General features: G+C 40.6%; 4 protein-coding genes across 9 annotated transcripts; 2 read left to right on the forward strand and 2 right to left on the reverse strand.

The window, feature by feature from the left end:
* Positions 1–242: 242 nt before the first annotated feature.
* On the reverse strand, positions 243–7,407 carry msl1b (MSL complex subunit 1b). 2 transcript variants are annotated; one of them, XM_010865979.3, is made up of 10 exons: positions 7,318–7,406; positions 5,846–6,610; positions 5,547–5,743; positions 5,128–5,456; positions 4,918–4,982; positions 4,738–4,805; positions 4,422–4,546; positions 4,212–4,284; positions 3,732–3,793; positions 2,513–2,596 (listed from the first exon to the last, which is right to left on the reverse strand). In XM_010865979.3, coding segments are annotated over exons 2-10 (1,572 nt in total). In that variant the 5' UTR covers positions 6,497–6,610; positions 7,318–7,406; the 3' UTR covers positions 2,513–2,594. The 2 variants fall into 2 exon arrangements, with proteins under 2 accessions (XP_010864265.1, XP_010864281.1); XM_010865963.4 differs by lacking the exon at positions 3,732–3,793 and having other exon boundaries at positions 243–2,596; positions 7,318–7,407.
* Positions 7,408–7,491: 84 nt separating this feature from the next.
* gip (gastric inhibitory polypeptide) lies at positions 7,492–9,335 on the forward strand. 3 transcript variants are annotated; one of them, XM_020046780.2, is made up of 6 exons: positions 7,492–7,567; positions 8,161–8,293; positions 8,540–8,630; positions 8,738–8,875; positions 8,980–9,072; positions 9,164–9,335. In XM_020046780.2, the coding sequence occupies exons 3-6, from the start codon at positions 8,545–8,547 to the stop codon at positions 9,171–9,173; spliced, it is 327 nt and encodes a 108-aa protein (XP_019902339.1). In that variant the 5' UTR covers positions 7,492–7,567; positions 8,161–8,293; positions 8,540–8,544; the 3' UTR covers positions 9,174–9,335. The 3 variants fall into 3 exon arrangements, with proteins under 3 accessions (XP_019902339.1, XP_019902340.1, XP_010864247.1); XM_020046781.2 differs by having other exon boundaries at positions 7,517–7,567; positions 8,164–8,293; XM_010865945.3 differs by lacking the exon at positions 8,161–8,293 and having other exon boundaries at positions 7,517–7,567; positions 9,164–9,272.
* Positions 9,336–9,492: 157 nt separating this feature from the next.
* On the forward strand, positions 9,493–15,491 carry snf8 (SNF8 subunit of ESCRT-II). The gene is made up of 8 exons (XM_010866014.2): positions 9,493–9,870; positions 10,019–10,069; positions 11,571–11,709; positions 12,967–13,071; positions 13,597–13,669; positions 13,817–13,958; positions 14,860–14,934; positions 15,093–15,491. The coding sequence occupies exons 1-8, from the start codon at positions 9,817–9,819 to the stop codon at positions 15,228–15,230; spliced, it is 777 nt and encodes a 258-aa protein (XP_010864316.1). The 5' UTR covers positions 9,493–9,816; the 3' UTR covers positions 15,231–15,491.
* Position 15,492: 1 nt separating this feature from the next.
* calcoco2 (calcium binding and coiled-coil domain 2) lies at positions 15,493–24,497 on the reverse strand. 3 transcript variants are annotated; one of them, XM_029119968.2, is made up of 20 exons: positions 24,396–24,497; positions 23,771–23,939; positions 23,536–23,638; positions 23,189–23,346; positions 22,981–23,106; positions 22,742–22,864; positions 22,519–22,644; positions 21,410–21,520; positions 20,053–20,168; positions 19,826–19,895; positions 19,506–19,679; positions 19,242–19,421; positions 17,883–17,998; positions 17,655–17,724; positions 17,329–17,508; positions 17,059–17,244; positions 16,663–16,758; positions 16,379–16,556; positions 16,238–16,266; positions 15,493–16,099 (listed from the first exon to the last, which is right to left on the reverse strand). In XM_029119968.2, the coding sequence occupies exons 2-20, from the start codon at positions 23,909–23,911 to the stop codon at positions 15,935–15,937; spliced, it is 2,448 nt and encodes an 815-aa protein (XP_028975801.2). In that variant the 5' UTR covers positions 23,912–23,939; positions 24,396–24,497; the 3' UTR covers positions 15,493–15,934. The 3 variants fall into 3 exon arrangements, with proteins under 3 accessions (XP_028975801.2, XP_028975802.2, XP_028975803.2); XM_029119969.2 differs by lacking the exons at positions 19,826–19,895; positions 20,053–20,168; XM_029119970.2 differs by lacking the exons at positions 19,826–19,895; positions 20,053–20,168; positions 21,410–21,520.
* Between the last annotated feature and the right edge of the window lie 636 nt (positions 24,498–25,133).

Genomic DNA, 25,133 nt, shown 5'->3' on the forward strand with positions numbered 1-25,133 from the left:
AAGATAATGTTGCTGTGTAAACAGCCATACATGCAGGTACCCTGTCAACATGGACCACAAAATGTGGCCATGAAGATCAGTCCTCAAAGCAGAGAAAAGAGGAGCCAAAACTCCCATAGTGTAACGTTGGGGTTTTCACAATTGTCCTCCCTTGTTCTGATGGATATAGTTCCAATTTAGGAAGCATTATAAATACATTTCAGACCTTATGAATCTACAAGTGAAAAACTGAAGACATTGGCTTAATTGTTAATTTTTTCGTTTTATTCCAAAACAATCTAATATGTTCAACATACAATCATTATCATAGAACAATATTGAATGTACTCAACACTTTGAACATTTAAATAATAAAAAAATAACAGCCGTGTTTTTCATATTTACAACATCTGTTTCTGAAAGCTATGTACAGAAGACCAATTTCACAATTTCCAAACCAGTCTGTATTTTGTGGTCTTTAGCATTGTAGGCAAGAAGCTATTGTGCCAGATTTATAATGTTTAAGCGTTAGCACATTACAACAAAAGTTTAACATCACCAGGCGCTAGATGCCAATATTGTTAGATACAGCTAGAATTAAAGCAACGGAAATACCTAGCATTCAGTTTGAGTGCTCTAGCTGATCAGGCTAAATTCTAATGCCAACAAAAGCCATATTTTCTAAGCTTCACTTTAGGACTGATTTCTACATCTCCATTATCTACAGCAAATAAGAGCATTCTGGCATACTAAAAAACATAAAAGAAATTGAGATCAGGCAAACTCCATATGTTGGCGACAGGGCTGGAGACATGGTAGTTATCTGAACAGACCAGTGCTTTTTGAATAAAGCGGTCTGTGTCATGCCTTCAAATTCAAACATTACTTTTCTCTGAAGTGAACTACGCAGAAAGGATGTTTCATTTATAGCTCTACCATGCTAGTGTATATCATCTTGAACAGATGTCAACTTGAAGAGCATGCTGAATAAAATTATGAATAACAAATTTGTTTTCATGATGCAAAGTATAGACAATGCAGAATATGAACAACGTTCGCGTCAGAAGAGGACATTTCAGTCTTACATTTACTGCATTTGTGATAAAAACATACATGCAGAGTAAGGATCAAACACCTTAGAGTGCACAATGATAAAACCTTTCGCCCAAAGCAGTGCCCACAAAATGTCAATATACAGTAAATACACTTACAGGAAATTGTTTAGAGCGTCGGTCTAAGCCAAACATGGAGCATGTAAACGTTAACTTGGAATAAACTGGCCACGCGCCACAACAGACAGTAGTGATACGCAGGCCAAGAACAAACAAAAACACAAATGTGAGCCAACTATGTTAATTTGGGAACATGTCAAAAATGCATGAAACATTCAAGGACATTTAGATAAATGTGCTTACTCTGACTAGTAAATTTGATCTGGAGAAAAAACATTGAGTGGTATTTTAGCTTTACACCTGAAAAAGTACAGTATTTTGGGCTGGATCCTTGTAGAATGATGTACAAAATTGTGTTCAAACAATCTCTCCATATTGGTCTTTCAATAACTCACATATAGGTTAGAATGCTTGAGTAATCTAATAAATAGAATGGAGAGGTAGGTCTTACAGTATGTCAATAATCTCAAATAGAACAAAGTTCTATAAGCGCATGAAAATGCAGAGGCTTGTCAGAAGTGCAGTCTGGATGACGATTGAACATCATGTACAAAGGAAGATACAATATCCCTAAACCTCAGAGAACTCTTGCAAAGACGACATGACGGTGAAGCACTTTCTGCCAGCATCTAAACCATCTCTGGCTTGCACGTACCACACGCTCGTGCGTGCTGTTTGTTCCGGTGTAGCCGGGATGTCACAGAGGTACTGGCATGCGATTTAGTTGTAGGAAAGTGCACGTCATACTGTTCAAGCACTGCCATTCAGTCAAATGGAGAAAAAAAACACTTCCCTTCTGACCTTAGAGATCGAAGTCCCCAAATTACTAATTCAGGTGACACCAATGTAGTAACAATCAAAAGCGACACATTTCAGTACTGATGCTGTAACTAAGAATTACTACATACATCACACCGAATTCCACTGTATTTGGAAATTTTTGTGCTGCCTAGGTTTGTTTCACAGAACATGCTTGTTAGTGAGTTGTTACAATACAGACAAACTAAAGGACCGTGTTGTTTTACCCTATAACTACCTACCTGTAAGTGCGGGTACTGATTTATTTTTTGGTGGGGGGCACCATATTTACCAGAGCTAGCCAATTTGGTAGCCATTCTCCCTATCTCCAGACGCTCCTTCTCCAGGCCAGCTGGCTAGTGACCACACAAGACAGCAGTGGTTTACCTTACCACAGATTTGGGGTGTTAAATGCCAAGCCGGTGACAAACCAAACCATACATACATGTACATATCTATATATGGCTCAGTGGCAGTCTAATCCCACGAGAGTGAAGAGAACCTTCCAGGTCTGGGGAGGGAAGTGGGCCCTCCCTGGACAGGCACCGACACCACCTCACTTTCGACAGGTCCGGTGCGGCGTGTGCTTCTTGGGCACCTCGGCGCGGCAGCGGCTTCGCTCGTCGAGCCAAGGCAAGTAAAAGTTCCTACATAAGAAGACAACATTCTGAAATTAAAAAGTGGACCGAAGAGAATCGGGGAAAGGTGAAGGTCACCGGGAAAAGCAAAACCCCGTAACCGGAAAAGCATTTCACCAGGGATGCACCGATTTATCGGCCAGCAATCGGTATTGCCAGGTTTTAGGCAAAACAATTTAAATTCAGACCACAATTGTTATTATAGTTTTTCAATGTGTCCTATAGTTTTAATGTGATTATTTCTTCTCAGTTGCAGATTTGTTGAGGAAGCATAATATCTTTTTTTACTACATTTGTATTCGGCGATTGTATAATCTAAAATTACATACATAATCTGTATTTAATTTATGATTGTATAATTAACAATGTTTCTATTCGTTGGGCTTATTCTTGAGTGTTTTGTTATTACAATATATAGGAAGATGTGTTTTGGGTGACTGAATTAGAATTTATTGAAATTAGAAGTACCATCAGAACCACACTTCATTTTATGCCAGGATACACAGGTACACCAATTAACAAAACACCAGTATTGGAATTAGCTGATTGTGTTGTATAAATACTGGCTATAGTTATTGGCCAATACCTTTCCTATCGGTCCATCCCTACATATGACATTTTGTTATTGGCATGGCATGTGTTGAATAACTGAGTCTGTGTTTTCATACTCATTTTATTACAACAATGTCTTCCCACTATGCACTCATGTTGATAATGATGATTGCTGGAATGAAGAAATGTTTGAATTTTTTTTTTTGTGTCTAGGAAAGTCAGGACGTTTCTCATTGTATGGATAATTTTTGTCTCTTTTCAAATTTCTTTTAGGTATTTGCAAACTCTCTGAAATAAATATATTAAGTATCAATAGTTGCCCCATCTGACCATATTTTTAGGTCCAAGTCCGTTATAGTCCAATTTTTCATCACCATGCAATCCAGACAGCATTAATCCTTGTTTTTTTATTTTATTTACATCAGATTGCATTCCTATTGTGCTTTCTTCATCATAGATCTGTGCCCCCGTTACTTAAAACCATGGGAGGGAATAGGCAAGAAAAGGCTTGACTACAAGTGTTTTAGGTGTAAAATGTTCACAGTTTGCTTACAACTTTAAAGACGTAATTAGGGGAAGAATTAATACTTGCATTTTGATGAAAGGTCTTTGTGTGAAACTCTCCCTGCCCCGCCACCTGCACCGTGGTACCATCTTGAAAAATAAATTACGCATAATAATGGATGAACTCAGGCTAGTGGACATTGTGATTTGCACAGCTAGTGTATCCCCTAACTCAATATGTAAAAGAAATGTCCGGCGTCAAGCCTGACAAGAAGCCTGCCCGTATAATCCTGCAAGTGAACGTACAGGGACACGTCATAACCTGAATGAAAGACAAATAACGTCTCTGCCTAGCAGTGGTTTGTCAGAACCTGTGTCCTCTGAATGAAAGGACGGTGTCATACGTGTGTGTGTGTGTGTTTGTGTTTGGACCAAGCACTTGAAAATGTGCTCTGTGACGTGTGAAAGGCATTACCCCTGAATATTGAACTGAACCTACAATGAGCACTGCAGTGAAGCGAGAGGGACAGAGCTACTGGTGGTGGAAAGCATAAATGCAAGGACTTACTGTCGAGTGAGCTTTGGCAATGGCCGACCAAAGGCCACCACAGGCAGGAAAGGGGTGATGATTATGGACTCAACTAAAGAAGGGGAAAGAAAAGGGGGTATAACATCTCAGAATCAAGACTCTCCGCATGCGACACAGTATCAACGGCGGCGCGGCATTGTGGGTATGTAGAAAAACAATTCAGACTGCAGATGACGCGGCCAAACATACCGTCCTCAGTGTCGGGGTAAAAGGACGAGACCTCGGGCTCACTCTCCTGGATACCTTTCTTCTTGTTCATGCGCTGCTGCAGACGCTGAAACATGCGCTGCTCGCGGATACGCTGGATGTCCCATCTGCAAAAAAAAAAAAACACAACAGGACACAGCGAGGGAGGGATTATGAGAGCGAGGACAGGATGTAAACGCTACAGGGCCCGACGCATCAAATCCAGACTGCGTTGGACTGACCCACGTTGAGCGAGGAAAAGATACCGCTGAGGGCGAAGCACTAAGGCCAACCAGGCAGTCAGAAACCCCGTTTGTACCTTTTTCTCCTCTTCTCGTCCAACTCCAGTTTTGCGTGACGCTTCAGAAAGACGCTGTCGTCTAACATCTTGGAAGAGCAACACAAAAGGTGGGTTGTCATAGTTACATATTGCTAATACACTGCAGCGTTACCGACCACATTGCTGATTCAGTTCAGCCCGTGTGCCATCCTCCCTCACCTCAGGGAGGTCACCGGCAGCTTCCCCATCCAAAGGCTCCATGCTGTTCTCCCTCCAGGACGGAACTGTGTAAAAATATATATTATATATTGGCACAGGCCAAATTATGACTTGACTTGGATTTCTATGTCATTATTATTCATTTTGAGCTAACACTATACACTTTCAAACTGCTGGAACAGTCGCCACGTGTTCCCGAGGTCTACTCACTGGCCACGACCTCCTCCTTTTTCGGAGATGGTGACGGCTCGCGCTGGGGGGACGGAGGAGGCTGATGCCAGCGACAGAGGTACATCTCCGTGGTGGACATGAAAGGGAGCTCCTCCATCTGGGCGGCAAGCTCCGGGTCCTCTTTGGTCAGGTGCGGAGTATCCCTCTCTGCCGCCGACTGACCAAACCCCATCTTCTCCGGGGTCTCTTTACTGCGCAGCTCCCTCTGACACGGCGAACTAGCTCCGCACTCCGATTTGGGGGATGTGAGCTTGGAGCCTTTGCCTCCCCGCGACTTTGGGTTTTTGGAATCCAGGAAGCAGAATTTCCTGCATGGGCAGAGCAGCAGGCGTGTTAGCGAGTGAAAGACAGTTTGACAGAAGACAGCCGAATGCACAGTAGTACTTGAAGTCCGTCACCTCTTGAGACCTTTTCCGCCTCGACTGAAGGGCAGCGACCTGGGCGTTTGAGTCTGTGGACTGTCATCCACTTCTAGATCCCACAGGTCCTCCTTGTCCGGGGTCCAGGGCTCTAGTGGCTGAAACAGGCGCTTGTCCCTCGGGTCCTTCCTCGTCAGCTGCAAGCGTCGCTCCATGCGCTCAATACGCGCCAGCAACTGTGTATGTAGACATGATAAAAAAAGTATATAAAAAATACATTTAAAACGGACAGGTTCAATATCACCTGCGAACAAAAGAGACGTCAAAACAGTGCATACCGTCTCCTTGTCTGCTTTCAGCTCCTCTATCTCCTTGTCCTTGGACTGTAGTTGTTGCTGCTGTTGTTCAATCAAGTCCAGCTGAAGCAGTAGAATCTGCCGGAGGCAGGTGGCCTGTGTGTGGGGGTTCGCAGGGATTTTCCTGATGCTCCTCCATTTGCCCTCTGTGCTGAGCTCAATGGATGACGTGTTGACCACGCCTCCAGGGGAGACACCCCTGGGGTTCTCATCAGCGTTAGCGTCCTTGGGATTATTGTTCGAAACCAACTCCCTGTTATCCATACTGTCACTCAGGAAGGGTTTACCTTTCATTGGGATTCCCTCACCCCCCATTTGTCTGACGGAGGACAGCGACCCCGCGCTTTCCCAACTGTCTACGTGAACCAGTGCTCCTCCCGCTTTATTTTGAGCAGCCACCACTGGGGTCCGAATGACACACTTCTGGTCTAGGATCTTGCCTTTGCTGACGAGCTCCCCTCCACTGCTTTTGGGGTCACTGTGCACGTCATGGACGTCTATGACAAAGTCACAGGTTTCTCTTTTGATGGTTATGGAGTTTACAACGTTGGCAGTTCCCACTTGTGACTTGTCAATTTTCTCTGTGTCCAGCTTAAATCCTGCATTAGCAAACAAAGTGGATCTCATAGTCATGGCGAATAAAACCCTGGTGTTATTGGACTAACATTACAGAATAACTGCTTATTCTGCAAAGCGGTCAAGTGTAATTGGCGCCTATTTCCTTTTTCATTGGAATCGGCCTTCGTTCTGTAATAGAAAAAAGTTAACAGTATGGCAAACAGCATTCACTGACAATACGTGGGTCAAAATAACAGAAGCAGAATGTACTGACTGTGTGGCAAGCTAACTAGGCACCATCATTGGCTCCCTAGCTAGTTAACATTGTTCTACAACTGAATAACTTGACTGACGAGAAATACTGCACTGCGCCTTATGGCTCTGTCCCTTAACCAGCAAACTAAATCCATACAAAATAGCGTTAGTTAATAGTATTACTCACTAGCTACTTTAGCTAGAATGCCAAAAACGCTCAACAACAGCCTGTTATCGTCTTGTTAGCAAGCTAGCTAACTCCCTTGCTACGTAGTGTCCAATATATTGAAATTGAATAAAAAATACAGCCTCTACACGCTCATGGTTATGCAGAAGGGTTTGACAGCTAGCAAATTTTACTAAATGATATCCGGGTGCACTGGAATAGCAGTTGCCTGAAGTGGCTCGTGTTTCTAGCAAGCGCTAGCACTTCAACATTTCCTCCATTTTGGTCGTGCACGCATTCATAAAAAAAACAAAACAAAGCTAACTAGCTAGGTAGAAACTCTGATTCACTGCATACTAAATGGATTGACACGAGTTATGTAACACACATCACTGAAAATAAATTATAATATAGCTTCAAGAATCATGTTACTGTGTGTGTTATCTCTATTGTTCTTATAATTTCTCAAGCTCACCTAGTGCGTTCATGTTCCACTGTTGGAGACTTGTTTAAAGCGCCCTCAATGGCGCATGCGTAATTACGACAGTGTCATGTTTTCTTGTGTAGGGGAATAAGTCGCAGAAAAGCATCAGTAGGGAGCAACCAGTTGAGAACTGCTACAGTGTCGAACCTGCCTGTGCAAATATTTATTGACTTCGGTCAAAGACAGTTCATAAAGATATTTCAAACCTCTGTGATTGTAGCAAGATGTTCTTACATGTTAGGTGAGTGAGCTGCTCAAACACCAATATTGTTCACAATTGATTGTGTTCTATATTTTGAACTCGCAAACATAATAGACAAAATGAGGCAGGGAAAAGTTCACCCTGCACGTAAGAGATACATGAGTATGTTTTTGTGTTTTTCGCTTCATGTGATTCATATTGTGAGACTGGTATACTGAATATCTTCACCTTTAGCACCCTAATAAGAATAAGATGAATAATAAAAAAAATGAAAGTACCTAAATTAAACATTTCAAAACACAACACCATCCTTTAATCCAAATAATGTTTTTCCATCTAAAGGGTATTTTTAGATGATCCAAAACCGGTAGCAGGTAAATGTTTACCTTTTACTGCATTTAATTATCTAGTAGTTTGACCATTAAGCTGTTCTCGTCACAATTGTTTCCCATCTAGCCCCATTCATGTTAGACTAATAGCCCAGAAAGTTTTCCACTGGTCATATTAAGCTTTGGTACCTTTAGTCAAGAAAGCAACTTCAAGCAAACGCTGTTTAATACTCAGCTCTGAATTTGTTGGAAAGCTTTCTTATCTGATGTGCGTGTATGTTATTGTCGTTAATTGCTCTAAAGTAGTGGAACCTAAGTGTTATTCCTGCTAATATTCTGGTCACGACACAAATCACCTCTGAGAAACTGTATAAAAGGATCTTGTTGCACCTCACAAAAGGCCTGAATCTCTCACTGTAGAATCTCCATTCACAAGGTAAGATACTATACAAATATTGCTTCACAGTATAATGCTGTACAAATGATCAATTTCTATTTAGTACATTAATGCTGTTTCTAACGTGTGTAATACATGTTTACTTTAATAATTAGCACAGTATTTATGAATTTATCACAAACAAATTAAGTTACTTTTTTCAAATTAAGTTACAGTCTATGGTTATCATATTTCTTTTTACTCTTCCCAAATTTTTTTTTGCCTTTCTTCTCTTTCTTTGTACAGAAACCATGAAGGTAGCTCTCTTTGCTCTGGTGCTCCTCTGTCTGACTGGAATACTCACTGCCAAGGCCCTGGACATGTCTGCAGAGAAAAAGTAAGATTTCCCCTGCATTGGTCAAATAATTAACTATAGATGTACAGTCCCCTGTATGATCTAATACATTCGTTACTCCCTTGTTTGTGTACATGTCTGTTCTTCAGACCCACACACAATATACATGGTTTGGGAAAAAGATATGCTGAGTCAACTATTGCCAGTGACATGAGCAAAATCATGGACTCCATGGTGCAGAAGGATTTTGTCAACTTCCTGCTCAGTCAGAGGGAGAAAAAGGGAATGTAAGTAAAATTGATTATTCAGATTACAATTACCACAATTTTATTGTATCTGAGAGCAAATTCAGTCACTGCAACAATTATAATAAAATACAAAACTGTCATAGGTCTTTTGTCACTCCAGAGGATGATCCAGAGGCTCCCCTCTACAATGATCTCCTGAAAAAACTCACTATGCCTCTTTGGAAAGGGAAACAAATGTCAGTAAATACACACTAATTGTTGGTAAATAATTGGTTTGATATTGGATTTCTAATATTTTATAATACCTTTTCCCATCTCTTTCCTCAGGACCCAGTGATGTTTAAAAATATAAGAACATTTTAAATATACATAGAAGAGTAAAGGCTGGATGTCAACCAAACATGATGACAATTTAGTGAACTTTATTTTTCTATTATGTTAGAAATCATTTTCATAAATCATTGTGAAAGAGAAATAAAATGTGAAGTACTAAAACACTGGACTCGCTGAGTTGTTGACTGCAGCAAACATTTTGCATGACATCACGAAACAAATCACAACATATGTTACCCAACTACTGAAATAAATAAAAAAGGTGAGCTTCTCTTGCCGAGACATAAGGCGGCAGTATTTACGACTTTAGTTGTATGGATATTGCCGATCAAAAAACCGCAAATAAGTGGATACTTCCGGGTTCCCAAATAAACAAGTATAACTTGTTTGTTGTTCTTAAATGTCGGGAGTACGAAATTAGTTCATTTATACTTGTGTCGCTGGGCATTGTAATTGTATCGGTACGCAATGCAGACAGGTGTTACATGACTGCCACAAAAAAAAAAAGCAGCTCGCTACCTAGAAAATTACATTGAGTGTAACTGATAACTGGCTAACGTAACGGCGGTAGCTAGCTACAGTAACGTTCTCTTATTGGTATAAAGACGTTTTTGCTGGCTAGCTAGTCCGGTTTTGACAGCAACAAGATGCATAGAAGAGGAGTAGGTGCCGGAGCTATCGCTAAAAAGAAGCTTGCAGAGGTAAAAAGCAACACTCAAGTTGGTTATTATATTGCATAAAATGATGAGGATGGACCCATACATAAAATGTAAATGTCAGACATGGCATTTATTACAAGCAAGATACATCCGCTTACATACATATAAATACATACTTTATTTTCTCTAGGCCAAGTATAAAGAGAGGGGGACAGTACTAGCTGAGGATCAGATTGTTCAGGTAAGCTGATGTGGAGTCCTCCATTGGATTTCAATCAGTTTTTTCCCGCACCGCTTTTGATCTGATAGAAACTTTCGACAGCATGCATATGTACTCGTGCTACTAGAAGTGTTCAGAAAGTAAATATTTTTAGACTAATGCCAAAAATGTTTTGTGCATATGTAAAAATTCTGAAAACTCTTAACAGCACTGTATGCTTGTCCTGGACAACTATGGTGCTTCAAGGAGGACTTCTTGTTGAAACAACATTTTTATTTTAAGTGTTTCTTTTTGTTTGTCTTATAAAAAAAAAAAAAGAAGTGCATCCAATAAAACCACCAACCTTTTAACTCAACCGAATTCTTATTGTCCAATCAAATCCACGAATCTACAGACATGTGCATTGGTGGTCATAGGTGCAGGGTCTTAGGTGAGAAGCAAAACCAGGAATGTTTCAAAGTAAAAGTACGAAGTCCTGCTGACATGTGCACTATTACTACCAGGCTGTGCTACCCCACACCATGATACCTGTCATCATCACTGAAAAGACAAATGGTTGAGTTTGATATAATTTAAAATGAATAAACAGCTTCAACTCCATTAATTATACCTTAACCTAAGAGGTTATTTGACGGTCTCTATGCAACACCCTTAAACAATTCCCTGACAACATAGGTGAGATTACACCTTAGAGGTACCACTGTAGGATCTTATACATGTAATGTATTGCATATTATCTGAATTGGATTTGCAATTCAAGTGGAGGGTTTTCTGGCACAGGCCAGGTAGAGCATCATCAGGGAAGATACCCAGTGTTTAGTGTTGTCTTTGGGTCCCAGACATCAGGCAGTCATCGAATGCAAAGGATTTGCAACCAAGTACTAAATATGACAACTTTATTTGGGATTATATTAGTTTGTGTCATTATTTTTGGTCCCCTAAAATGGGGGACTATGTGTATTAAAGACCTGTATTTTCTACATGATTTACGGTTTATGGATGTAATTACCTTCACATTAAAGCCAGTAGTGCACTTGAACCATTCATTTATTTCAAATCGGGTGAACAGAGCCACTACAACATAACATGGTTCAAAGTTACAAATATGTATGGACAACATTCTTTATTCATGAGAATATATCTTATATCTTTGTTTCATAAGTCTGCCTCGGGATGCCAATAATCATAAAGATTTTGAGAAGAAATGTTTTTTTATTGATAAAGAATGTGTTTTTAGGTTCTAAATAATTAAAAACAAAGTTGTTAATTGTTTCCAGTGATAAAGAAATTGACATCTAATTGGATGGGGTATGCAAAATGGGTGAGCTTTGAGCACTGACATCTCTGAAATGTTTAGACATTCAGGTACAAAATAGTACTTCTGGACTATTATCCACCAAGGGCAAATATTCAAGTAATAAAGGTTGCGGTTAAATTGAAACAAAACTACCCAAATCTTTTCAATCCTGATAATAATCCAGCTGCTGCCATGCAGAACTTTCTAACCGTTATGCTCCTTCAGATGTCGAAACAGCTGGAGACCTTCAAATCTAACCTTGAAGAATTTGCCAGCAAGCACAAACAAGAGATCCGTAAGAGCTCCCAGTTCCGTGTCCAGTTCCAGGAGATGTGTGCTACCATTGGAGTTGACCCGCTCGCCTGTGAGAATTACAACTTTTTAATCAGATGTTTTTGCTTGGAATTAGTAATTAATTAATTAAAGTGGGGTGTCACCTTTGTTCTGTACTTACGTCCATTAATATTATGGTGTAAAACAGTCATGTGAACAAGTAAGTACACCTGCTGGAGAAAATTCCAGGCCATTGGCAATCTAAATAGTGCAGGTCATTCCGCAAATTCCCAGGATAACATCGAGGGATCAACAGGCTTCTCTTTACACAATGAATGTAGATCTGGATGAGTCAACAGTAAGAAAGGCTTGCACAAACTCGGACTACATGGGAGGTCAGGAAGGAAGTGCTTTGTCTCTGAAAAACAAATATCAAGACACAATTGGGTTTTTTTTGAGCAAGGAGGACCATATCCATCCGCCACTAGTTTGATCGAGCATACTGGCGAAATACGAAGGCCTATTCGATTACACGGCAGGCTCAGTCAACCAATGATGTAATTATTCAAATTCTACTGATGTGAAATTTTATAAATTCTGCTTTGGTGCGTAAATATGCCTGAACCACCTCCAGTCACTCATCATAATTATTATTTTCTCACATTTTCTGGTTGTACTAGCAGTGTGATGAAAAGCTTGCAAAGAATGGCTTGAAGAGATGTGAATCAAAGAGCTTGTAATCTTTGTTGTGTGGAGGCAAGGCCATAATAGCGAATTGGACCTCAGGAAATTGTCCCCAAAATATGATGTTAACATAAAAAACACCTGAACAAAACTTGTAATATATTTTGACAACGCTTTGTGAAGAGCTTTTGAAATCATCTTCACATGGGATGGAGTCCTAATTCTCAAGAAATCTGGACAGTACCCCTTGGTGGTGAAAGTAGTAACTGACATTTAAACCATTGAAAATACTTAGTAAAATGTATTAAATGTATTATAGAAATAATGTAAGCATAAAACCCTAAATCAAATGTGGTACAGTTTTTAAATTGGAACAAATTAGTCAAGGAAACGCTAACATTAGAGAAAATAGTATATATTTTGAGAGCCCTGTTAAAACCACTTACAGAATATTTAAATTGATTAACACTGAATCTGATATTTTTCTGTTAAATACTGCAACATATGGAAAAAAATATAGTGTTAGTGTATTTTACCCATATCCCAGACACCAACTCTGCCTTCCCTGTTGAAAAAAGTCTTAGAGGAAGAACTGATCATAGATTGTAGTAATTGCAGTTTTTTGCAAATGCAGCCATTGATTTGTTTCCTGTCTCATTGACAGCCGGCAAAGGCTTTTGGTCGGAGATGCTCGGCGTGGGAGACTTCTATTACGAGCTTGGTGTGCAGATTATTGAAGTATGCCTGGCCCTGAAACACCGAAATGGAGGTGAGGCTTCATTGGAACATCAGAGCAAAACACTGACTTTTTACCTCTAATACCTGTAATTTAGATTAGGTAATGACGAAGGTGAAGAGAAGAATGACCCGTAGAGGATGCTGCTCCCTCATGTTGTCTCTGCACACTGTTTCTGTAGCCAGATAAACTGTTCGTCAAGCCATTTTAAGTTAATGAGGTACATGTGTAATAACTGAGTAGAGTATCAGCGATAGGATTTTGTGCGTTACATTCACAGAGCGTATAAAATATGGCAACAGGTGTCCTGGGGCACAGGTCAAAACCAGCACTAAATGCACATTCTGGTCATGTAGCCGTGGCCCTTACCCAGAGCGAGTTACGGTAGTGAGGGCATACATTTCCAACAAGGTCTACCATAGTATGTGGGCTAATGTCACTAAGTATAGTGATAGTTGCTGAATAAAATGTAATTCTGTGCTTAATCACAATTGGGCATTCTCTGTGTTTTGGGAAACCTTGGCCAGAAATGAAGTAAATGGTACCCCCTTGTTTTAGGACTCATCACCCTGGACGAGCTCCACCACAGAGTGTTGAAGGGAAGGGGCAAATATGCTCAGGATGTGAGCCAGTGAGTACCGTCAAACACACTGATATCTGAAAACCATGAATAGAGTTGTCCGTTCTGCGTTTTGGGTTTACTGTAATGCAGACGCAGGATAAAATGTAATAGTCAACATTATGAAGAATGACATTGTATCTCTGTTCTCCACGCCAGAGATGACTTGGTGCGTGCCATAAAGAAGCTGAAAGCCATGGGGAACGGCTTCGGTATGATTCCTGTTGGCGGCTCTTACCTGGTGCAGTCGGTGCCAGCGGAGCTCAACATGGATCACACTGTGGTTCTTCAGCTGGCTGAGGTAATCCTTAAAGTCACATTTTGAGTCTGTTACTACCCATAACAATTAGAGCGGTGATTTCCTAACCTCATCCCCAGGCAATGGCACACTGCGAATATGAGCCTGGAACAATAACCGTTCAAATTTGGCCTGTAGAGTGACCGGATTGTGGAAGAAGGAAGTGTTCGCAATTAATCAAGTAAAAACTTCTTCAGTTGTTAGCGTTACAGTTAATTGTTTCAGGTTTAATTGAATATACGGGAAGGAATATGACAAATCTAGTACAGAGACCAACACAGGGTTGTGTAGTAGTTGCGCACAGACATAGATCCAGGAGACATGTAATCATAGAATGTCGGTTATCTAGACAACTGTGAAAGCTCACACACGACAGCTGGGGCATGTTACTGTAGGTGGTTTTGCTAACTCCGCTCTCCCAATAAGGAATAGAGTCCTGTTCACCTTTACAATACAAGGAACAGGATCCCCCTGCTGCGATTAAGACGTTCCCCCAAAAGGGAGACTTCTCCCAGTGGTTTCTGCTAGGCCCAAGGCCTAGTCATCCACACACAGAGACATGGAGCCTTGCTCAGCCGACATTCCATTCATTACAATGTGCCTGGATACAGAGAAGGAAGAGACACTGACCATGGAAGACATGGCTGTTGTCATTCATAATGTATTAGGAAAACCGGATAACATGAACTCTGTAGGAATAATCAAAGTACTGAAATAAATGCTCATTAGAAAAGTACATTTTCCACAGTGTCATTCAATTATATGATTTTTTTTATTTTTGGGTTCAATTTATATTATATATAGTTTTCCACACGGTGAAAGCAGAACGTGGGTGACAACGTTTGGGAACCTTTGACTTAGGGTACTGCTATGTTTTAATATAAACCTTTCTGCCAATTTCTAGAAGAAGGGCTACGTTTCAGTGAGTGAGATCAGAGAGAGTCTCAAGTGGGAGCGAGAAAGGGCCTGTCATGTTCTGGTAAGTCTCTGAAAACACATGCAGCCTGGAGTTTATTTGGAGCACATTCTACTTAAGGAAATTGTTAAACACTAATTAGGACTGAATAAGGACCGGGGTTCTTGATTTGGTTTCATGTCACCACCGACCTAACGTACAGACACTATGTGTTGTTCCAGGATCATCTGCTGAAAGAGGGCTTAGCGTGGTTGGATTCCCAAGCGGCTGGAGAGCCACAGTATTGGCTACCAGCACTTTTCTCTGAGCTGACTTCCCGTGACGTCACGCCAGAGGAGGCTAATCAGATGACGCCTTAGGGAAGATGTTCAATTTGGTACGCGAGGCTGGATGACTTTTTCATGAACAATGTGTGCCTGTTGGTAATGTCTAATTGGTTGTTTGTGTGACGTAAAGGGTAGGTACATGTGATTTTTGCTTCCCCCAGTCATTATGGAGATGAAAAACAAAGTGGCATATGTGGTTTCCGCATGGCAGTTGTTAATCATGAATTTGTTTTCATTTTTTATTGCATTCGATTACCCCCTATTAAAACATCTGAATCATTCTTTACAAATGCAGTTACTGTTATAAAACAATGTTTATTTTTCTGTCTCTGATTACCATTGTTTTTGTTTTCATTATTACATTTTCAGATGGTATTGTTTGACACGTACTTCTTATGCAATGCATTATATCAACCGTTAGGTTTAAAAGGGAGAAAGTATAGTGCAATTAGCTTTAATAAACACACTCAAGAAGAGAAAGCAATGAAAGGAAGCCTTTCTCCTAGGCCAACATTAAGAATGTAAACTGGAGAGTCTTAGCTTCAGTGCTATCAAACAATTATCTAATATCTAATTGATAGATTTAGGCAAAGCAGTTGGTTCCAAATTTACCAGACATTAAAGTCCTAATCCTTCGTTTACTACATAATTGGGAATTTACAGTAACGAAAAGAAGATTACAGTCGAGTTGCTGTGCCACTCTTCTAGCTACTCTGAGGGCGGAGAAGGTGGTGTGTCTACACCTCATGGCTGTAGACATGGTCTTCATAGGAGGTCTGCTCCATATTGTCACAGATCAAGGTGCAGAATGGACACACCCTGTGGCTGAGCTCGTGTTGCTCCAGCTCGTCCTGGGTGATGCCAGGAAAGCACTCGTGGCAGTGTCGACACTCCAAGGACAACTGTGGAACAGGCGCAAGCAAAAAGTGGGGTCAATGCATAGAGCACCATGAAAGCAGATGCTAAGTGTCAAATAGCAACATTGTCGTCAGTGTGTAACCAGCATTTGTACCATGTCTATACATAGATTCACTCTTTACCTCATCCTGGTGCGGGTTTGTAGCAGTCCCTGAAAACAGAATCGGTAGGTCAGTCATAAATAAACTTGTTTTGGTATTTAACACGGCATGACCACAAGGCACCAGTGGGGTTTGTTTTATTTTGTGGAATATGTTGGTTACCAGGTGTCTCATAGGGGTTCCCGAAGTAGAGGGTGTTAGCCTGGGTGTCTTGGTGCTGCACAGCAGTGGGGTTGGGGTCAGTAGAAGAGCTGTAAGGGTTGGAGTAATGTGCAGAGACTTGAGCAGCCTGGAGGTCAGCAACCTCCCTGCGAAGTTTTTCAATATCTCTCTTGAGATCCTGAGGGAGACAACGCATTGGGAAAAGGTAAGCAAATGTCCCTTGTTTTGTTGCAATGGTATTCTGTCAATGACTGGTGAAGAGTAGCACAATGAATAGGAATCACCTGATTTTCTCTGGACAACTCCACTTTCTCAACTTCAGCCATCTCTGTCATATTCTCTTTCTCCTGAATTATTCCATGTAACTCTGTCAGTTTCATCTGTGCGGAGAAAACACACTCAAAAAGAGTAAGGGTAGAGTGTTCTTCCTGTTCTCTCACAGAGCAACCAACTTAACAGAACCAGAAACGCATTGACAAGCAAAAACAAAGCAGCAATAAACCTTGTCCCACAGGAATGATATAGCCCCCCCCCAGGCCAATTGTAATAAAACTTCCAGTTGGTCTCTGGTTCTCTCCTTGGGCCAATCGATAAGCATTTCTACAGTCCCACCTCAGATTTCATCATGGGGGACTGTCATATCACTTTGCGAATAGGACAGTTCAATAGATTTTTTGCACCTCTAGTTTGCTGTTCTTCATTTTCATCTGAGTGGACGCCTTGACCGTGCTCTCCATCTGCTCCTTGAGCTCCTTCAGTTCAGCCTCCGCATGCTCTGCCCACTTGCGTATGTGGATGGAAGCCTGCCGCTCCTGCTGTAACTTAGTGTTAGCTTCGTGCAGCTGACTGATATAGGCTTGGTATTTCTGGGGACAAACACAAAAACACAGTATTAAGGGGAACGGTGCTGTGTAGTCGGATGGATAAGGTCCTTTTCAACTCGTTCCCACCTTCATCTCACTGTCCACCTTCTCGTCCGGTAGATGATGCTGCTGGCCCTGCTCTGACAGGCTCCTGCGTAAAGCTTTGTTCTCAGTTTTCAGGTCCTCTAGGTTGTGTGTGAGGCTCCCCATTCCGCGCAGCTCTGTGGAAAGCTTCTCCTTCTCTTTCTCAGTGCTCTGGAGGTCCACCTGAAAATGGTCATGAGATTCCAGAATTCAAATGATTCTCAAATCAAAGGGAGCACTCTGACTTTTAGCGAATTGGCCGAAAGGCATTTTAAAGTGGAAATGCGTGTTACGATCCATTGTTATGGATTACTCTGCTGAGTGCAGACCTGTAGAAGCTGAATGTGATCCTTCAGTCTGCTGGACTCCTGCTCAGATTCTCTGAGCCTTGGGCTCAGCCTGTTCAAGCAAACACGGGGTTAGAGAACCACATTGTAACATGTAAGTGTCCAGAAAATCCACAACAGCATGACATCACGATATGACTGGAAAGGCGTTTGACTAGAAAGCGATGTCCCAATGCATGGAATGGATTTCTTGAGAAAAGAATGACTCACTGTGCAATCTCCTCACTTAGCTCTTCAACTTTTCTTTTCAGCTCGCCACGCTCGCTCTTCAGCTGCTTGATCTTAGTCAACGCTTGGTCATATTTCTCAGAACTGGTGGTCATAGACTATGGTCATTTGCGAAAAGAATTTGCAAATTGAATAAAAGAGAGGGGGGGGGAAGTGTAAGAAGTATTAGAAAACATGAATTGTATATCTACAGCTTCCATGTTTAGACACAAAATTCACCAAATATTAAGGGCAGAATGCCACCTTCTTTGTCTGTTCTGGACATTGAACCTGGAAATGTCACGAATCCATGATGTACATTTTACAACACTGTGTTACAGGCAGCTGTTCATGTGGTATGATTTTGCTGGATGTGCACACCTGTAAAAGCTGAAACTGACACTTCAGTCTGTGTGACTCCTGTTCAGATTCTTTGAGCCTAGGGCTCAGCCTGTATACACAGACAAAGGGTATAAAGAACCACATCAAGTGGCAGGACTGTCGAGATATTCTGAAACCATATAACCTGAGAGAACATTTGATCTTCATAACTGAAGCTGTTTCTGATAGGGAGACAAAATGTCCCCATGCATGGACTGGATTGCTTCAAGCCATAATGACTCACTGTGCTATCTCCACACTTTGGACCTCAACCTTTCCCCTCAACTCCTCTCGCTCTTTCTTGAGCTGTTTTATCTTGATCAAAGCTTGTTCGTATTTCTCGCAAATAGGGTACTGCAGCCACTTGTGAAAAGAAATAGGAAATTAGATGCAAGACTAGGAGCTCTAGAATGAGAAGTATTCAAAGTTACATTGAAAAGTATTGATGGTGTGTGTACAGCTGACATGTGTTGTGACACTAAATTCCCCAAATAATTTTCCTTAATCGGGCTCAGAGACTGCAGCCATTCATGTAAAGAAAGTTAGAAAACAAGACAATGACACAGATGAACAAGACATAAGTCAGAGAAAATGTGGAAAAAACATGTTACTGTTAAAAAAAATGGTGGTCCTGGGCAGTATTAGTAGTAGTAGTATTAGTAGTAGTAGTTGTTGTAGAAGTATTAGTAGTTACCACTGCGATACCAAATGCACCCAGTAATAGATCTAGAATAGTCCCAAATGGAGAATTTGTTTCTGTGAGTTACCTCCTGTCCTATGTATGATTCGTCCATTGATTTGGTGTTCTGTGTCAGTTCATTGTAATCAAAGCAATAGGTTTTTGTTACTCGAGTCTGCTCAGTACCTACCAGTTCCTCTTTGGATTCCTACAGAATTATATATAATCTCCACCAGCCGTTTTACTTCCATCCCCTGATCAACATAAGAGAACACTTGCAAACAAACAACAGAATGACCAACCTTGTCCTGCTGCTCTTGTAGGGCACTTGTTAGAGTCTGATTTTGCTCCTTCTGTTCCTTGAGCTCCTTCAGTTCAGCCTCTGCATGCTCTGCCCACTTGCGTATGTGGATGGAAGCCTGCCGCTCCTGCTGTAACTTTGTGTTCGCTTCGTGCAGCTGACTGATATAGGCTTTGTATTTCTGGAGACAAACACAAAAACACAGTATTAAGGGGAACGGTGCTGTGTAGTCGGATGGATAAGGTCCTTTTCCACTCGTTCCCACCTTCATCTCACTGTCCACCTTCTCGTCCGGTAGATGATGCTGCTGGCCCTGCTCTGACAGGCTCCTGCGTAAAGCTTTGTTCTCAGTTTTCAGGTCCTCTAGGTTGTGTGTGAGGCTTCCCATTCCGCGCAGCTCTGTGGAAAGCTTCTCTTTCTCAGTGCTCTGGAGGTCCACCTGAAAATGGTCATGAGATTCCAGAATTCAAATGATTCTCAAATCAAAGGGAGCACTCTGACTTTTAGCGAATTGGCCGAAAGGCATTTTAAAGTGGAAATGCGTGTTACGATCCATTGTTATGGATTACTCTGCTGAGTGCAGACCTGTAGAATCTGAATGTGATCCTTCAGTCTGCTGGACTCCTGCTCAGATTCTCTGAGCCTTGGGCTCAGCCTGTTCAAGCAAACACGGGTTAGAGAACCACATTGTAACATGTAAGTGTCCAGAGAATCCACAACAGCATGTCATCACGATATGACTGGAAAGGCGTTTGACTAGAAAGCGATGTCCCAATGCATGGAATGGATTTCTTGAGTCAAGAATGACTCACTGTGCAATCTCCTCACTTAGCTCTTCAACTTTTCTTTTCAGCTCGCCACGCTCGCTCTTCAGCTGCTTGATCTTAGTCAACGCTTGGTCATATTTCTCAGAACTGGTGGTCATAGACTATGGTCATTTGCGAAAAGAATTTGCAAATTGAATAAAAGAGAGGGGGGAAAAGTGTAAGAAGTATTAGAAAATATGAATTGTATATCTACAGCTTCCATGTTTTGACACAAACTTCACCAAATATTAAGGGCAGAATGCCACCTTCTTTGTCTGTTCTGGACATTGAACCTGGAAATGTCACAAATCCATGATGTACGTTTAAAACACTGTGTTACAGGCAGCTGTTCATGTGGTATGATTTTGCTGGATGTGCACACCTGTAAAAGCTGAAACTGACACTTCAGTCTGTGTGACTCCTGTTCAGATTCTTTGAGCCTAGGGCTCAGCCTGCATACACAGACCAAGGGCATAAAGAACCACATCAAGTGGCAGGACTGTCGAGATATTCTGAAACCATATAACCTGAGAGAACATTTGATCTTCATAACTGAAGCTGTTTCTGATAGGGAGACAAAATGTCCCCATGCATGGACTGGATTGCTTCAAGCCATAATGACTCACTGTGCTATCTCCACACTTTGGACCTCAACCTTTCCCCTCAACTCCTCTCGCTCTTTCTTGAGCTGTTTTATCTTGATCAAAGCTTGTTCGTATTTCTCGCAAATAGGGTACTGCAGCCACTTGTGAAAAGAAATAGGAAATTAGATGCAAGACTAGGAGCTCTAGAATGAGAAGTAGTCAAAGTTACATTGAAAAGTATTGATGGTGTGTGTACAGCTGACATGTGTTGTGACACTAAATTCCCCAAATAATTTTCCTTAATCGGGCTCAGAGACTGCAGCCATTCATGTAAAGAAAGTTAGAAAACAAGACAAGGACACAGATGAACAAGACATAAGTCAGAGAAAATGTGGAAAAAACATGTTACTGTTAAAAAAAATGGTGGTCCTGGGCAGTATTAGTAGTAGTAGTATTAGTAGTAGTAGTTGTTGTAGAAGTATTAGTAGTTACCACTGCGATACCAAATGCACCCAGTAATAGATCTATAATAGTCCCAAATGGAGAATTTGTTTCTGTGAGTTACCTCCTGTCCTATGTATGATTCGTCCATTGATTTGGTGTTCTGTGTCAGTTCTTTGTAATCAAAGCAATAGGTTTTTGTTACTCGAGTCAGCTCAGTACCTACCAGTTCCTCTTAGGATTCCTACAGAATTATATATAATCTCCACCAGCCGTTTTACTTCCATCCCCTGATCAACATAAGAGAACACTTGCAAACAAACAACAGAATGACCAACCTTGTCCTGCTGCTCTTGTAGGGCACTTGTTAGAGTCTGATTTTGCTCTTTCTGTTCCTTCAATTCCATGACCAGCTCAGCTTTCTCCCTCTCATTTTTCTCCACATTTTCCTAGAATCAGAAATGCTCAAATCATGTCCCTAACCTATACTGATTTTTGGAAAGTTCCATCCATTCAGCAAGTATAGCTCCACCAGGACAAGTCACGTTAAAAAGCATTGATGTGTCACTATCTAAACAGTCACATACAGTGGATGTAAAAAGTCTACACACCCGTTAAAATGCCAGGTTCTTGTGATGTAAAAGAATGTGACAAAGATAAATCATGTCAGAACCTTTTCCACTTTTAATGTGACCTATAACGTGAACAATTCAATTGAAAAACAAACTGAAATCTTTGAGGGGGATAAATAAAAAATGATAACAATAACCTTGTTGCATAAGTGTGCACACCCTTAAACTAATACTTTGTTGAAGCACTTTGAGATTTTATTGCAGCACTCAGTCTTTTGGGGTAAGAGTCTATTAGCATGGCACATCTTGACATGGCAATATTGGCCCACACTTCTTTGTAAAAGCGCTCCAAATCTGTCAGATTGCGAGGACATCTCCTGTGCACAGCCCTCTTCAGATCACCCCATAGATGTTCAATTGGATTCAGGTCTGGGCTCTGGCTGGGCCATTCCAAAACGTTAATAAATCTGGTGAAGCTACGCTTTTGTGGATTTGGATGTGTGCTTTGTTTTTTTTTTTCATAATTCCTGTTCATAATTCCTTTATCTTTTTATCTATCTTTGTCTAATTCTTTTTCTAATTCTTTTTCATCACAAAAACCTGGCATTTTAACAGGGATGTGATGACTTTTTATATCCACTGTAGTTCTCAGATGGTTAGTGATCACTGTTGTAGAGTATATCACAAATTTGAGTCACAAATTTCTTTGGTGTTCTGTCAGTTCTTTGTGCTCTTAAGCAATTGGTTAATGTTACTCCAGTTTTCTCACTACCTACCAGATCCTCTTTGGATTCTTACAGAATTACATAAACTCTCATCCTGATCAGGGGGTAGAAGTAAAGACTTAATTAGAAAGAGAAGACTTGCAAACAAACCTTAAGGCAACAAACTTTGCTCTGCTGCTCCATTAGGGCACATTTCAGTGCCTCATTTTGTTCCTTCAGTTGCTGCAGCTCCATGGCCAGCTCCGCTCTCTCCCTCTCACCTTTTTCCACATTATCCTAGAATCAGTTCCATAAGTTCCATTTATCCATCAAGTATATTTCCACCGGGGACAAGTTGTTAAAAGGCACTGACTGATTGACAAGTTGCAAATACCTCCAGTCCTTTGGATGAGGCACCCATTGGTTTAGAGTTCTGGGTCAATTTTACAAGATCTCTGGCATTCTGTGGGTGCTTCTCCAGGTTCCAGTTTGCCTGGTATGATCCCTCATTTGACAGCTGCAGAAGTAATGTTACAATTGCATTACCTCACATTGTCATATTTATTCTGTTCTTACTCGACCACTAGGGGATAGAAATGCACGGCTGTTGAAATAAATAACTTGGCAACAAACCTTAAGGCGATGAATCTCTTGTTGTTGCTCCTTCAAGGTACTTCTCAGGGTCTCATTTAGCTCTGTCTGCTGCCTTAACTCCCTCACAAGCTCTTCTTGCTCCCTCTCACGTTGATCTACTTTTTCCTAAAATTATAAATCAAATCAAACGTATATAGATAATTTGTCCCGTGAAGGTCACTGTTAGATGCCAATGATTGCATTGTACCTGCGTTGTTATAATTAGGAGGTCATTTTCCAGGCTGTCTGTGCTTTGTTCCTCAGGTGTTTTAAAGCAGAAGGGGGTGCTGGCTCCTCTCACTAGTCCAGTGCTATCAACATAGCAGAACTGATAGAACTCTGCGTCGTCTTTTGGCAAGTAGTATGCTATCCAAATCACAATATTAATGTCAGTGTAATCTTCAGCATAATACTGATCACTTCAATAGAAATTGGTTTCTATTGTTTTTATGTAAAGATAAGAAGTTAATGGGGCTTCAGGTTTCCTAAAAAATATTTCATTATAAATTTTTTTACATTTTTGTCTGTGGAAAAGTAGGATAAAATGTATCTTACTTGTAAAAATTACTTGTTTCATGACTGGCTCCTGTCCTTCAAGACCGACTGATGGCTCCACCCACACAAACGTGTGATAATCCTTTGTATTGCTCCAGCCCACCTGCTCAATGATACACCAGGTAGTACAGATTACATAACGAAAACACGTAGGGAGGCCTTTCTAGATTGTAGATATTGTGCTCAGCTAAAAAACTACGCATGTATATTCATGACAAAAACTACATCATCTGACCTTGAATATGCCCACCCAGTCTCTGGGATTCGGTTGGATGGCTGATGTCAGAGTGTAGCAGCAAGTCACGGGAACATTTGGCGTGTATGAGTGGGGTATATTCTGAAATACAACCTGGGCAAAGGTTGTTGACACCTCCATGCTGGCTGAACGTTCTGACTTTTCCGTTCTGAGTTCAGAAATAAAGTATTTTCACTTTATGATGTCTTAGAAATAAAGTCAACTAGGCGAGGCTAAATATGCACAATTTACCTTGATTGCTGGCATTTATATATTTGGCAACACACGTTTGTTGAGTTGTTTATACATAAAAATGTAAACTTGTTTATACTTTCACTTTCATTATGAATAAATTCATTTTTATATTCCCATTTGAGCTCCATTTAACATAGGCCTGATAATAATAATAATAATAATTAGAATAACTTTTCTCAGATTGTAAAACATAGACTTTCAATCCAATAGCTTTGATAAAGTATTATCTTTCATCAAGTCACAAAACCATACGACCACAAATGAAACCTGGAGAGAAAACGATTTTGAAAGTTAAACCAATTCTGCATTTATTACAATCTCATTTGTTATGCTTTTAGTATAAATCATTACATTTAATAGGTGAACTTACATGACGTCTGGACTGCCAGTTCAACTCACTGTCCCAACTCAGATATCAACACTGTCCGACGTATTATGTGAAGTACGGTCAAACACGGAAATAAAGTTGTTTTTATATTCAGACATTCAACATGCATTCGCTTTTGTAAAATGTGTGAACAACTTCCTCCTTGGTGACTACAAAGAAACTTTCACTAGAGAATAATTCTTATTAACAACGCAGGTCAGAGTTGGACATCCATTTTAGATTAGATATTGTTTTTTAGAAGAATTCATTTACAATAACTTTTTCTTATTTAATTACAAAGTGGGTTGGAAAACTTCTAAAACCATTGATTTGCATATCACATAACATTTTGATATCATGCATTAATTGAAGATATTTTACTAGATTATTGTATAAAATTACCAATTATTCTATCTATAAGGCTATCCAACATTTGAAACATTTGATTTGCTTGAAACCACCTGGTTTAAAAAGAATTAGCTTGAAATTACGTTTATATGAAAAAGGTATTGCAAATCAGTTTATTAGAATGTAGTTACATTTTAGAAATGCCTTTTCAGTAAGAAATTGGTAAGATTTGAAGTTGTGTCCAATGTTAAAATAAGGTAACAGTAGAATGTCTGTTGAAGGGATAAATGTAAAACCAACTTGACTCGGTTTCCCAGACATCATCAACGTTGGGCATACTGGGAAATGTAGTTTCTCAAGAGGGAAACCCATAGGTTTGGCGGAATCCTATAA

This window comes from Esox lucius, chromosome 5 (assembly GCF_011004845.1).
Source record: "Esox lucius isolate fEsoLuc1 chromosome 5, fEsoLuc1.pri, whole genome shotgun sequence".
Lineage (NCBI taxonomy): Eukaryota > Metazoa > Chordata > Actinopteri > Esociformes > Esocidae > Esox > Esox lucius.